At 42.6% G+C, this 15,485-nt stretch overlaps 1 protein-coding gene across 2 annotated transcripts in view; it reads left to right on the top strand.

Moving 5' to 3' along the window:
- Positions 1-2,489: 2,489 nt before the first annotated feature.
- The window catches only part of lgr6 (leucine-rich repeat containing G protein-coupled receptor 6), a 47,787-nt gene continuing 34,791 nt past the window's right edge, over positions 2,490-15,485 (top strand). Inside the window, exons 1-2 of one of the 2 annotated variants that reach the window (XM_088996528.1) lie at positions 3,077-3,213; positions 8,369-8,573. In XM_088996528.1, the coding sequence (XP_088852654.1) occupies positions 8,533-8,573 (41 nt within the window). In that variant the 5' untranslated portion in view covers positions 3,077-3,213; positions 8,369-8,532. Of the gene's footprint in view, positions 3,214-8,368; positions 8,574-15,485 lie in introns of both variants that reach the window. The other variant, XM_088996522.1, reaches the window with a different exon arrangement.

The raw sequence follows: 15,485 nt of genomic DNA, 5'->3' as shown, positions 1-15,485 counted from the left end.
TGAAGCTAAAGCTAAAATCAAAGCGAGGCAGACAGAAGAAGACCACTACTTGAAATGGGCAGAAGACCAGACATGCACATGTTGTAGTGTGTGTGTGTGTGTGTATGTGTGTGTACGTGTATGTTTTAAAGCAATCGCCTTGGGCCAGACAACTAAATAACTTTTCAAAGATGACAGAGCTGCGCGAACAGGAAGGGGAAAGGTGGAGAGTGCAGCGAGTGGGAGAACATGCAGGTGGATGCAGTATGTGTGTCTGCCTGTGGTGAGGACTGTGTGTATTTGCATGTGTATGCAAAGGCTCACACTCTCGAACTGTCAAAATATTTGCTCAGAGGGCTTTGCAATAAAAGACTGTATACATAAAGCATGACTTGATTCCATGGCACACAACATATTGAAAATGACAACAGATAGAGAGAGCAAAAACAGACATTCCATTACAGAGCGCAAGAAAAGAAAGAGGGCAATCGAGTGGGAGAGAGAGCGCATGAGAGTGACTATGTGAAGAACAGCTCTGAAAGGGGCCATAACAAAGGCCTCTCAGAAAACACAGTGACATAGGAATGTTAATTAATTAACGAGGAACTATTGAGCCTCCATAGAATGGTAGAGAAATTTTCTCAACCATTCTATGGAGGCTCAAGAGAAAGTCAAAAGATGGAGTGGCATAGATAGAGGTTGAAGCTACAGAAAAACTCATCCAAACGTTTTATTTGTACAGTATATGTTACTTTTGGGGGTTAATTTGTGGTCTTGGGTGTTAACTCGCACAGTTAATTTGGTGGCAGAATGGTAGAAGGCTCCCTCAACATATGTGTGCATGCGTGCATTTGCATGTCCAAGTATTTGGCAGTTCTTTCCGAGTCCGATTTCCCTGCATCATACAAAAATGTTCGGACACATCAGCAACTCTACGAGTAGGTCGTAATTAATTAAAACTATTAAACATTTAATTACCTCACCTAAGATGGATGGTACAATTTTTATAACATGATTTATTTGATGTTTACAACAAAGGTAACAGTAACAAGGTTGCTTTACCTCAGAAGCAGAAGCTCTCTGGCTAGCTGTTACTGCTGACTAAGAGGACAAATGTACTTTTGTAAATGAGTCAAGAAAGTATAAATTTATTTTTTAAACTATGCATAACAAGGTCGCAAGAGCAAGAGTGAGACATTTTATCAAAGCTAACTCTATTAAAAAAATAAATATTAGAACCGACATACATTTTCTCTATCACTATTTATTTGGAAAACCGTTTGATGATGTCAACACCAGCTTATGATTCACTGTTTCCTCTTTTACCCTGCTAAAAATGTAACAGAAACGGTGTTGCATGCACATCCCATAAATATTATTTATTCATTTGTTTTCCGATCAATTTACCATCACAAGAACCTATCCCAACTGTCTTTGGGAAGCAGGTAGGAAACAGTGAACCGGTTGCGTGCCAATCGCAGGACACACAGACGAATAACCGCCCACGCTCACCCTCACACCCAGGGACAATCTGGACTGTTCAGTCAGCCTGTCATGCATGTTTTTTGAATGTGGGAGGAAACCAAAGGACCCGAAGAAAACCCACACAGTCAGGGGAGAAAATACAAATTCAACACAGGAAGGCTACAGCTAGAGTTGAACCCGATACCTCAGCATGGTACAGTCGACGTGCTCACCAATCCCCTAATAAATGTTCCTTAAAATATGTTGATAAAAACGTATGTTTCCATAGTTACAAGAGGCATTAATGAAACCAATAATCTAAATAAATAGAAATTTTATTCAAAAACATGCATGCCAGACTACTGGAACACTTTAAAATTGTCCCTGAGCATGATTGTTGCGTGGATGGTTGTTCAACGATGTGTGCCTGCGATTGGCTGGCAAGCAGAACAGGGTGCACGAGCTTCCTGCACGATGACAGCTTGGATAGGCCTCTGCCCATGAACCTAGGCCCGGAAGTGATTTGAAAAATGGATAGATGATTTAAAATTTCATGGGTAGGATTTAAAATGTCCTCTTATTCTGGAATGACACTTTATTTGAAGCCTCTCCACACATCACAAGCAACATTTTCTGTGTGTGCTTGAACACATGGTGTCATGTGAGTGGCCGCTCTATAAGTTCAACATCCCAACAATCCAGCAGAAGAAACTTGAGAAGGTGTTACTTACGAAACCATACATTTTAATCTTTTGAGTGACCGAGAGAGGCTGAAGTGTCAGATTTGCATTTTCCCCTTAAACAGTCACAGTTCTCAGTCATTTAACTTTGACACAACCACCAACACAGACTGCCACAGCTACGGTTCTCTCCTTCCAAAGTTGTCTCCTTTTTCTTGAGCTATAAATGCTCTCTCACTTCCATTCATAATGTCCCGCATGGTCTCACACCAAAACTGTATTGCCCCCCACCCCAGCCCGCTTATATGTCCCTTTCCCAAACAGCCATTCACTTCACAGTGACCCTGCAAGTAACATAAAACAAGGCAGAGCAAGAGAGGGGAGAGTTTGGGACTCAGGGGCCCCTCCCATCTCTGAGAGATGCTCTAGCCCATCCCTGAATTGTGGACCAATGAGAGGAGTTCATTCAGCACTCATGCACTCGTTCTACAATAGGTAAGAAGTGGGAGGCAGAACGAGAGACATATTTACAAGGGAGAAAAGGGACGACAGTGTGCATTTGTTTTGGGGGGATGAATGATAAGAAACTCAAAGGCACGTGGGAAGGAAATAAAGTTGGAATGATAAGAGAAGATAGATGAGATGAAGAGGTTGTGACAGCAGCAAATGCAAAGCTCCCGAAGAAACAAGCCTGTCTTAGACTTTGCTAAGGATCCACAGTTAACAAAACAAAGGAAGCCCATAGATTGCTTATTTCTCTTCCACACCCCCACTATATCGGCTACAGCAAAGAGACAGACCAGAGGAGAGTGAGCCTGCAGAGGAGAGGCATTTTACAGGTGTCAAGGCAGACAGGTGGACAGTCCGACATGCTCGCCGTGCTTCTCCTTTTCTGCATAATGGACGGGGTAGGAGCATCAACACCTGGCATCTGGGCTTATGAACAGATGGAGGGCAGGCAAAGGGCGGCAGCAACTATGTGCCCAACGCTGTGCCAGTGTGAACAGGACGCTATCTTCATCATGGTGGACTGCTCGGAGTTGGGACTACCGTCTGTGCCGACCGACATCAGCCCTCTCACAACGTACTTGTGAGTAACATAAGCTAGAAAAGAATGCACTCTTCTGTTATCTTCTCTTCCTGCCTCATTTTTTTCTGACCACATCCATTATTGCTGATACCAAATGTTTGCATTTTCTAATGTGGCACTTGCCTGTCAGACTGTTTTAAGAAAACAAAGATTCACACAGAGGTATAATGTCAGGCCGCAATAGGCTGCAGGCAGGGATGGCAGCTTGTTGTTAGAGACGTTGAGTGTGTTTGTCTTAACAGCAAGGGAAAGATGAACGGACCACTTTCTTCAGACTCAGATTTCTGAGAATCAACTGGGGAAGGTAAGGCAAGGTACATGTGACGGTGAATATTCTGTGCTTGGACATAATATCCCATATGCAATGGATAAACGTATGACTATTGTGTACCTTATTTGCACTGTACTATACAGGTGATAGTCGAAACCACAAGCTCACTTGTCAAAATATGTCAGTGCTTTGATCTTAAATAGGAAAGAGCTGCAATTCTTTTTGTCTTTCGTTTTGGTCGAGAGATTAATGCCGTATGCAGCAAACTTTCTGAAAAAGTTCAGATTTTCCCCCCAAATGCGCGTTGGAAAGACATAAAACATAAAGTGAACTTTCAGGCTATTAGCAGCCAAAGGAGCCGCTTCCCACTAGGAGGGTAAGAGCCAGCGCAGAGACGATGTATAGAATGTGAAAAACTTTCTTCCACAGCTGCCAGAACTTTTAAATTGCTTTACGAGACAGGCCTCTGAGGACAGATTAGAGGCATGCCTTGATAACTGATATTGAGGTGAACTGAAGTATAATCCAGGAAACTGTGATGAAGCAGTCACTCACACTGCGATGTACAAGTTTTACCGTGGTGGTGTGTGTGTGGTGTAAATGTAACGGGAAAGGAAAGATCCAAAGTTGATGTCATAAAAAAGGCAGGAGCCATTGGATCACTCTGCGTGGATGATGTCTGACTCCACATCTGTGATGGTTGAGTCCAATGTCCACATATCTTATGTTGACTGGGAATCCATGGGGTCACATCTATTGAGGAATGGCTCAGGATTGCACATCCACCGGCGCTGACCTGAGACTCCTTCAGTGCACTACGCTAGTAATATAGTAATTGATAGTAATTGTTCATTTCCCCTCATTACAGAATACTGGAACTGGACCAATTAGTGAGTTTGAGGGGTGATTTAGAACAAGATAAATAAACTCAGCCACCAACCGCACACGCCCACACACAGTCACACCAACACACATGCTTACTACAGGAGGTAAAGCATCACGATGGCCAAGTGGGGACAGTGCAGTGACGTGCAGTCAGTGGAGGCAGGGGAGGCAGTGCCTAACCTGTCATCATGGAAAGCTGTCATGGAAATATCAAATGAAAAAATAAATTAAACAGTTATATGTATTTAGTGATTTGTACTTTAAAGTTCTTTTCCATTTAACTTCACCGCTGAATTTTCACATTTACCGTTCAAATACTAAGTAGAGACGAGCAGTGAGGCACCAGCCGGCTGATCCTCACTATGGATTGCGCAATCACTATGCTGACTGTGCTGGCTTGCTCTGCAGTGAGACCGCATTGCTGTCCTTCTGCATATCGCTATTAAAGCGTTCAAACACGTTTAGTATATGAACTAAATTTCTACAGTTTAGCTGGTGTATATAATGTAGAGTCATTGTACATTATAAACACTGTACTCCAGTGTTTATTTAGTTTTATTTTTATCAAAACGCTGTGCGTAGGTGAGGCACACAGTTCTCCCGCCTCATGACAGGCAGGGGGCGCTTGTGATTCCAGAGATACTTCTTACTCCGCGTCTGCAGAATAATAGAATTAGAGACAGAAAGCTCCAGTAAACAGTTAGCAAGTAAAGTGCAACCCTGCAGTCATTTTTTCGTGTTGCTTGGCCTCACTTTCAGAATGCAGGATTACATATCTAAATTGAAAGAATTTTCTAAACTGGACTTTCAATCGAAGCAGAAGGTAATAATTAAAGGAAGACCAACACCGGAGCTAAAAGGTTTGTTTCAGACAACGGGACAATAATCGCTCTTTTCAGGCGGACTGGTACACACGAAAAGGCTGGCTGTGTGGATGTCCAGCAAGAAACCGCCTTTTCTGCTTTTCCTGCCTTCTGTTCTCAATTTGTGACAATGTCTGGACTCAAATGGGATATTGTGACCTGAAAATTTTACAACGGAGCCTCATCAAAAATGAGCGAAGACTCAACATCAGCATCCACAATGCTAAGGTAAAGGAGAAGCGGGAGATTTTAAAAGATCTCATCAATGCCACCTGCTTCCTTGCCAAACAACAGCTGGCATTTCGTGGAAATGATGAAAGTAAGGGCTCTGCTCATCGTGGCAACTACGTTGAACTATTACATGCTTTCGCTCAGAAAGATGACAGGCTAGCGAGTCATTTTGGGACATCCACTATATTTTCTAACCTGTGAAACAGAATACAGAACGATTTAATTGAAGCAGTTGGTGATGTCATTAGAAATGACATCAAAAAGGAGATCGGTGCAGCCCCATTTGTTGCTGGAGAAGTAGACGAGATTGTCATTCTCAGCACTGAAAACATACAGTCGGAACAGGACTGATCAAGGACGACTTTCTTCACTGGCAGTGACCTCCACTGAGACAGATTGACTTTTAAAACTGAAGAAAGATAAGGAAGGCTTCTACAAAGAAGTTATCGATGCCTTTCTTCAGAAGGAGCGGCGCATGGACTAAAGGTAACACGATAAAAACGTTTTTTTAATTATTTTTTTCTATGCTACAGTTTGTATATATAAAAAATGCTGACATGAAATTTTAAACAAAATACGTTGACTGTTGCCAATCAAATGGTGAATAAACTACTCTGAAGAGTTCATATGTTTGTAAATCTGACTATGATGACGTCAGTGCCTCACCAGCCATGAACCTCACTGCACGTCACTGGGACAGTGGGAGTCTGCCACTAAGTGATAGTGATGATACATGCACACACAGACACACACGAGATTCACAGATTGCCATTTTGCTTTGATGATAAACATCAAGCCACACAAGCGAAACATCCTCTTTTCCTGAACTCCACGCAAATACGCACACGCTCCATCTCACATTTGCACACATGGTGAACGGAAAGAACACAGTGCAAAAAAGTATACTTTCTCATGTTGCATTGGCTTGTGAAAGATGACAAGAGTGACAAGTGAGCCCTGTCTGCAGAACTTGGATCAGCCTGCGGCACAGAATGCTGTATGTTTGCAACTAGCAAGGATTTGCCTGAGAACGGTCCACATGACAAACCTGATCCACATGAGGTTGTAAAAGTGTATGACATCATACAAGCATCTCAACAGAGAGTGCTTTAAAGTGTGCCCAAATGTACATGCCGGAGTCCAATCAAGCTATGAATCCCTCGTCCTATTTACTGGTGTTTATTTGCACACTTGGCCGAGCTCTCGGTAAACAGGTAGATGCATGATTTAATTGTAATCACTCCAATATTCTTTCATGCAGGTAGACCCTGAAGAGGTATTTCAATGGTGCCGGTCTGCAAATGGAGCAGAGCGGACTGAGATTTCTGACGAAATTCATTTCTGGGGGCGATGTATGAAATGAGCTGTCATGTGAGATGTGAAACGCTTCTTTGATATGAGATGAGAGTAGAGAGCTTGAGGGTATGCGTCTTCTTGTGTGTGCTTAAGGTGTTGATCTGGAAGACATTGCTTACGGGGCTCAGTTCAGATGAAAAGGAAAGAAGAGACTTGGACATGATCTCAAAATGTCACTTCACTCAGTCTTGTCCACAGAAAATCAAATGTTTTCCTCAGGAAAGGGATTAGAACTACGTCTCAGCCTGTCTGTGACTGGAATTGAGCAGTGATTGGGTAATTTTTTTTCTAATGGACTTCTGCGGCAAGTACAGTACCAGACAGATGAAACCCAGTGTGTCTGTGTGTGTGCGTGTGTGTCCGTGCACACGCGCATGTTTGTGGGTGAGTACATGCAAGCGCACATGAAGACCACCCAGACTGCCGAGGGAATTGTTTTCCACCCAGTTGAAATGAAGCAAGACAATAAAACGAACAAGAGGATGAAAGGAACAACCTGAAATGAAGAGAGGTGAAAATTACAGTATGAAAGCTGCCAACGACTAACACATAACACGGACCTATTTAAATGCTCGCTCACACACACACACACACACACACACACACACACACACACACACACACACACACGCGCACGCACACGCACACGCACACGCACACGCACGCACAGGCACGCGCACACAAACACACAGACACACACACACACCAGCACACACACAAAACACAGTCAGACACACTTACACACACATACACACAGACAAACAAGTACAGATACAGACAGACAGAGGCACGTGCACACAAACACATTCACAAAAGCATTCACAAAAACCCCCACACACGCACACGCACACGAAACACCCCATGTTGTGGCAGTAAATGAAACTGTCATGTGTGTGTCATTTTGCGATTATCTTGATGGAATGATTCCTATCATGAGTGACCGGGTTCACACTGTAAACATACTGTAATGTCTGAGACAGGGAGATAGGAAAAAAAAGAAGCAAGAGGAGCGACAGACAGTCAGAGGTCATGAGGTGAATAGGGGTGGGTTGTGTGAGGTACAAGACTTGAAAACCAAAAGCATTGCAGAAAACAAACACAAGAAGAAAGAGCTGTCTGTGCGTGTTTTTTGGGAAACTGTCAGCGGAGGGACCTCAGACTCACTATCAACTCTCGCATCAGTCTCCCTGGCTCCAGACATTGCGTTTAACCTCCGTTCTCATTCACATGCCTCCAAATGCCTTTCTTTATTTACCACATTCATTTACAACACATATGGCTGGACTTTATAAGCAGGTGCAACAACTGTCGGTACGCTGTTTATTTTATATATTTTTTTGGTCCTGTGAAAATGCCTCAACAAAAAAAATCAAAAGGACTCACAATTTTTCACACCATGCAGTGAAGTTAGATGACAGAAAAGCCTGCGATCAGATAGGAAGAATAATGCAATTCAGATTTAAAGAAAGACAGACTGGGTAACAAATGCCATCACAAAGGAGAGGATGTAATGCTGTGTTTCACTGTCACTTATGTTTCTTCCTTCCAGGAATAGATGAAGAATCTGCAGAAGTAATTCCTCATTTCCCTCCCATACATTCCAGCAAAGAGCATGACAGTCACTTCCGTTGGAAAGAAAATGGATATTTGTGCCTGAAGGGTGTTGGAAAGGAGTGGGCAGTTCGTGTTCCGGCTTATGGTTTCCTGACTTCAATGTGGGAAGCTCTTAAATATCTGTCAGGGACTGATCACAGGTAGATGCACAATGGACACAATAACATTTCTCCAGGGGAGTGGTTAGCAGAGAAGAAACAGTAGCTACAGTGTACTCCGTGGCCGCCCCTCCGACCCCCCCGCGCCTCAAAAAAAAAAAAAAAAAAAAAAAAAAAAAAAAAACTTTGGTGTCAAGTTAGCGCTATGCGGTGGACAAAACTGTACCAACCGGATGACTCTGTGTATGTTTAGAAGCACAGTAGTGTGACATATATGTGATATGGGGGCTTGGAATGTGCTGCCTGTGACGTGAGGATGAGGGGTTCCTCTGACTGAGAGAATTCAGAAGGTCGAAATGGCCCAGATTCATGGGAATGTTTGCACGTGTGACTGCTTGCATGAATCTATAGTTCTCACTTTTCCACTACAGAGACACCATTGTGTTCTCTAGCAATGGGATAGATGTTCAAAACTATTCTTCGTTGGATACGTTTCTCTCCAATCAATACACCTGTTAGATGTACAACTGCCAATTGTAACTCAAGATTGTATTTGAGCTGGAGAGCACGTCTAGTGGATTTTATGGCCATTTTACAACCTGCATCCTGTAAAGAACAGCATTTCTGAAAATAGGCAGGGTCACAGTAGTCCGGGGTTCTGCAGACAGATTGGGATTCTTCAAAGGAAGTCTCAAATAAGGATTGACAAAAAGGTTTTATTAATAAAAAAATGCATGAGACTGACAGTGGTAGAGGAGAGGGCATAGCTGATTGAAGACTGTAGGTAATGAGGCCAGATTCGTGTTTGGAGATTTAGGAAACTAAGCAAACAGGACAGGATCACGATAGGCAGACAGCAAGCTATAACCAAAATTTTATGCTCAAATACCCAAACTGTTTAGTTTATTCACTTAGAAAATTTCTACCACCATTGTTCACAGGAAGCAAGATTGATGGAATAAAGTTGCCATAAACCACATCAACCACCACATTGTAATCAAGGAATGTCACTAATTCACTCACTTGATTTACTCTGCATTTCTCTGTCAAAACACACTGCTACCTCAAAACTCTACTTTGTCACTTTTTAATTTGTTGGAAACATGTATGCACAAAAGCACGCCACGTGAAGGGTGGGATGCATGAATAAAAGGTTGAGGTGATAATTTCAAGAATACAAATATGATGGCTAAGTTTGAACCATATAGAAGCACTTATAAAATGCTCACATACAAAGTGCTGCCACTGCGTGCCACACGTGTGTTTTCCTTCGGCTGGGAATTGTGCCACTGCAATGAGATTGACATGTCAAAGGAGGAGAAGGAAAAAAAATAAATTGCCGCTTTTAACATTCATGGCACTGGGCCAAAGTAAATATATTGAAAATGACAGCAGCCACATGTCTTCAGGACTATATGGCAAGATTTCCTTTAATTGTACATTTACTATATGGAGCAGTGAAGCGGATCAGTAAGGGAAGCGTTAATGCAGCAGTGAGTGGATTTTAAACGAGATCAAAGCATCCTCCTGTTTCTGCCATTCAACACACACACACACACACACACACACACACACACACACACACACACACACACACACACACACACACACACACACACACACACACACACACACACACACACACACACACACACAATTAGGTTTCATTACGCAAATTGTGCCTGGCAATTTTCCTCACGTGTCAGAAAAACCACTTATCAGGGATAAGCACCTGACATCTTTTCACTAGTGGCGGGCCGTCAGGGTCTCCAAGGCCTTCTCTGCTGGCCTAAAAATCTCTGAATCACAGATTGATTAATTATATTTTGTCCATAAATTCTCATGAAATAATTCCAAACTGTCTTTCAGTTCCTTTTGTTGCTTTTCCCCTGTTCAGAGAGAAGCCACCATTCTTATTGTTGTACTCCCCCATACATTGCCAAAGCGGCACCTGTTGTGCCGCTTTCACCATGAACGTGTGTATTCATGATAGGGAGTCAGAAGTCTCTCTTTCACACAACAGAGAAGATTGAACAACAAGTTCGCTTTGTGCTGCTTCCAGATGTGTGGTTTTGTATTTAAGGGTTTAACCAATCACATATAAGCCAACATTTGTTACCAGGGTTAGAAATCTAGCTGGACGCCTTCACAATCAGTTCTGCGGGCCCTGGAGCATAAAAATAAATGTCGATGAAACTGTTGCTTTTACCAATCAGAGTTCGAGTTGGCAACCCAAAGCCTGCTGGAAGGCGCTGGGAATATCAGAGATATCGTTGTGTTATTTAATAGCGTTTTGTCAACCCACAATGGCTGAAGCGGGAGAAGAAATTGATTTGGTTGCAGACTGTCAAAGCCATTTTCAAGACGGACTTTTGAAGAAAAAAATGATGTCATTAAGAAAGGTCGGAAATGCTTTCCAAACTTGTTGTTCAATCTTCTCTGTTGTGTGAAAGAGAGACTTCTGACTCCCTATCATGAATACACACGTTCATGGTAAAAACTCGAACATTTTAATAACAGTATTTCTTTTTAACTTATTTACTGGCTAAGGGGACCCTCTAGTAAATGAAGTCACACTTTTCATTTACAGTTGCAGCTTGGATTTATTCAGACATAGCACTACTGAAGGCTGAGGGGTAATATCCACGGCCCGCCACTGCTTTTCACAAGGAGCAAAATTGTCGTGGTTTAGAAATCAACAGATTTATAAGACACAAGAATGAGAGGAAGAGAAGATATGACATGTCATGTAAAGAGCATGAAAATGTTCATGAACTACAAAGGCTCTTTTTACTGACCCACAAGAGCTGGCTGTCAGTCCTGTCCACATGTCGGAGGCGGTTGTATGTCATGTAGCTCACACTGTTCCAACACTTCCCTTTTCCATTACTGAAGTGCTTGACCTTTCACTCCTCCCCCTTCTGTCTTAAGTTGCGGGTGGACAAGAAGCCGACATAAAAGTGTGGTATGTGCCCTGTGCGCAGTATACCCTTTTATGAAGACTTCCCACAGGGCATAAACGGGTTTCCCATGACATGACCCCCAGACTGAACAGCCACTTTCTCCACCCGGACATCCGGCTGTCACTCTGCCCAAGATGACAATCCCTCATTTCTGTCTCATCGCTTCTTTTTCTCTTCCTCCTTATCTATTTCCTGTGCTCTTTTGTATACAGGGGTGTCCCTGTGGACATTCATGTCCAGGTGAAAGACTTCTTCAGCCACTCTTTTGCTCTTTTTGACCCATGAATGAGATACAAAAGAGAATAAGAGAAGGCCTGATAAAGAGAGTTTCTTTGACACAATGGGCAACACACCCCTCTCAGGAAGTCGAGAAGAGAAAGAAAACATCTTTGGTGGAAGGAGGAAGCGATGGAAAGCGTTGTACCCTCCTTCCTACCCGTTTTATGTGTGGTTGTACATGCATGTGTGCGTGTAAAATGTTGTTAGTACCAGAGGAACTGAAAGTCAATGTAGTAGTAAATTAACAAAAAAGTGATAAAAGCAAACAGGCCTCACCCTCAGACGCACAAACCGCTTAGGCCTCATTGAAGGCTGCAGGCATTGACTAACATTTGGTGAATAAAAGATCCTCTTTCATTGTGGCTTTGACTGCGTCTTCTTCTTTTCCTTTCAGCTTTTCCCTTCAGGGGTCGCCACAGCGAATCCATGTCCTCCATCTAACCCGGTTTTGTGCATCCTCTTCTCTCACACCAGTTACCTTAATGTCCTCTTTGGCCACATCCATAAACCTCCTCTTCGGTCTTCCTCTCGGTCTCCTGCCTGGTAGTTCGAGGCTCAGCATCCTTCTCCAGATATAGTCCTTCCCTCTCCTCTGGACATGTCCAAACCATCTCAGTCTGGCTTTGACTGTGTAAAAGAAGCAAAAGGGAATCTGACTTGTTGAATGCGAAAGAAGACTTTACTGTTATGGTGACAGTCAAAGACATCCAAGGTGTGGCTCAAAGCATAAAGAAATGCAAATATTAAAAACATTTTTGCTTTCAACTAGCCTTTGAAATGGCCACAAGGCTCCGTGTAGATAAGCTGCCTGAGAAGAAGAAATAAATCTTATGGATATTATGAGCTGTTTATTGGATGAAAGACAAGGGAGTAATTTATTTGCCGGGGTGTTTGGGAAATAAAGGAGATGAAGGCCTAAGGGGATGGCTTTCATAATGGTATCAGCTAATGTTATAAAACTGTGAGATCAAGCACAAGGACAACGTGCATATCTGTATGAATGCCTATATATATATATATATATATATATATATAATTCAAAATGTATTACTGTAAATAATAAATATTCTATTCTACAATTCTGAGATACTTGAATGCATTTGCCATATTGTTATCTAAACCTTTCAATTTGAAAAAATGAGCCATATTTTCGCACCCACTTTTCCATATTTAGCTAAATTAGCACAGATAGAAGAACGGGTTTGCTCCATTGTGGGAGGGAAGATGTTTGGCTCCCAATGGACTCCGAGCTCATTACTGTGCAGCTTTGTCTGCCTGACACATATCACAAACGAAACAAGGCAAACACCTGCCTGCTGATCCCATCTGAGCGTATTCACCCACCAGGGTGGTCTGTCCTGCACCCTGCTAAATTCCAAATTGTCGTGCTGGTGGATGTAGCTGAGGTGAAGCTTCCAGCATGAGTCTGGCCATGTTACAAAATGGCGTAATCAGTTGTTTTGTTGCGCTAAATCATCATACTTGTCAAGGAAGGCCACCAGCTTGAGATTACCCACAAAGGAGCTATGGGCACATTCACACCCACACACAGAGAGGCCTTTGATTACCAGCTTGATAACATACTTCAGTGGTTCTGCTGCCGGCAAAAACGGAAACATTATAAATCACACAATTGTAACAATTGCTCTACGTCACTCCACACTTTAGCTGAAATTTGAATCGGAGATGGAATGAGAAGCGGCACAAGATAACGGAAAAGAGGGTCCGGGGAGATGAATGGATATTTCAGCCTTAAAGGACAACTGACGCCTCCGAACAAGTTGTGTCCATATTTTGTAAAATCACTTAAAATGACTTCCACTGAGCGTATTTTACAAAGATTCCACCGTATATTGCTATATTTTATGTTTTAAGACTTGCGCTGAATATTCAGGAAGTCTTGTTTTTGAGTTGGTGACGATACCTACCGTGACGTCACTGTAGGTATCGTCACTGACTGAGAAAGCGACACAATGCATTTTGTCTACTTTGTTGTGTCTGAAAACTTCGTGTTGATGGCGAAATTAGAAGGAAAAGACATAAATAACGCAATGGTGAATTGTTGTGTGTTGCACCAAGACTATTGATACTAGCTGACACAAATTCACAGCAGACAAATCAGCCCATTTCCAACGGAGCTTGGAAATGTCTTTTCGTCAATGGATGCTACAGCTTCGTGTTTGCTTTCAACATTTAGCTTGTAGTAGACATGCAAATTCCACCATGACGTCCCTGATCCACTGCTGAAATGGATGCTTTGATCCTCTCCTCTTTCATCTAGAACTGCTTCTTGTCATCACAAAGAGGATACTGCAAGTCCTGAAGAATGAATAACTCTGTGTCTTTGTGTTGTCATATTATTTGTTATTTTTGTTTTTCCCAAGATGGCGGCGCTTGAACACGCAGTGACTCCCCTCTCCCGGCAAATTGGCGTTTTCATGTTTATTTTGTTTGTTTTTGTTATTATTTTTTTTGTTTGCCTTGCATGCTGGGTCCGAGAGGACAGTAATTTCATCTGTGCTGTATGTCATGCATATTAGCATATTTGACAATAAAGCTGACTTTGACTTGACTTTGACTTTACATTGCAGTCCAGATGCCTCAAAATGACACGGCGGAAGGACTTCTTTAAGACGTCTTGGCGTGACGTCACGAACAAGGGGGCGGGACCTTCTGAAACTGAAACTTTCTGAAGTCATTTTGAAGTAGTTTTGAGACACCTTAAGTCATTTTTATTGGTGTTTTTCATTTGACTAAAAATATCAGCCTGCTCAAATATCCAGAACACGTACCTGCGCGCACACACAAACAGACAGAACAAAAGGGCATATAACATGACATTGTTTATAGGAATATCAGATTGGATCGTGTGTCCTCTTTTGCAGAACTATTGGCATCAGTCGTTACTTAAACAGGGAGACATCAGATGACAGATTTTGACAATCATTCAACAGTTTGTGATGGGATGAGCAAGTGTCTCCTTGTCTTTCAGATGTCATTCAACATCCGGCAGAGATCTGGTGGGCTGATATTTCCTGTGTACCTCTGAAATGAAAGATGTATTAAACTCGCATTATATACACCGGCTAAACTAGAAATTTAGTTCATATACTAAAAGCTTTTGAACACTTTAATAGCGACATGCAGAGGGAGAGCAATGCACCGCTCATCTCCACTTAGTATTTGAACGGTAAATGTGAACATTCAGTGATTTTGAAAAAAAAAATCAGAAAATGGCAAAGTTAAATGGAAAAGAACGTTAAAGTACCAATCACTAAATTAATATAACAGTTTATTTTTTATTTTGTCATTTGATATTTCTGTGATGACAGGTAAGGCACAGCCTCACCTGCCTCCCCTGACTGCACGTCACTGATTGAACTCCATCCATCCATTATCCGTACCGCTTATTCTTCGTTAGGAGGTGCTGGAGCCTATCCCAGCCGTCTCCGGGCACTAGGCTGGGGTCATCCTGAATTGTTTGCCAGCATATCGCAGGGCACACAAAGACAAACGACCATTCGCTCTTACACTCACACCTAGGGACAATTTGGAGTGTTCAATCAGCCTGCCATGCATATTTTTGGAACATGGGAGGAAACCGGGGGACCCGGAGAAAACCCACACGGGGAGAACATGCAAACTCCACTCAGGGAGGCTGGACTGGGTCTTGAACTCACAACCTCTGCACTGTGAAGCTGGCGTGCCGAGC

This window comes from Hippocampus bargibanti, linkage group LG01 (assembly GCF_051943395.1).
Source record: "Hippocampus bargibanti isolate YZ-2025 linkage group LG01, ASM5194339v1, whole genome shotgun sequence".
Taxonomy (NCBI): Eukaryota; Metazoa; Chordata; class Actinopteri; order Syngnathiformes; family Syngnathidae; genus Hippocampus; species Hippocampus bargibanti.
This window is presented reverse-complemented; position numbering and strand designations above follow the sequence as displayed.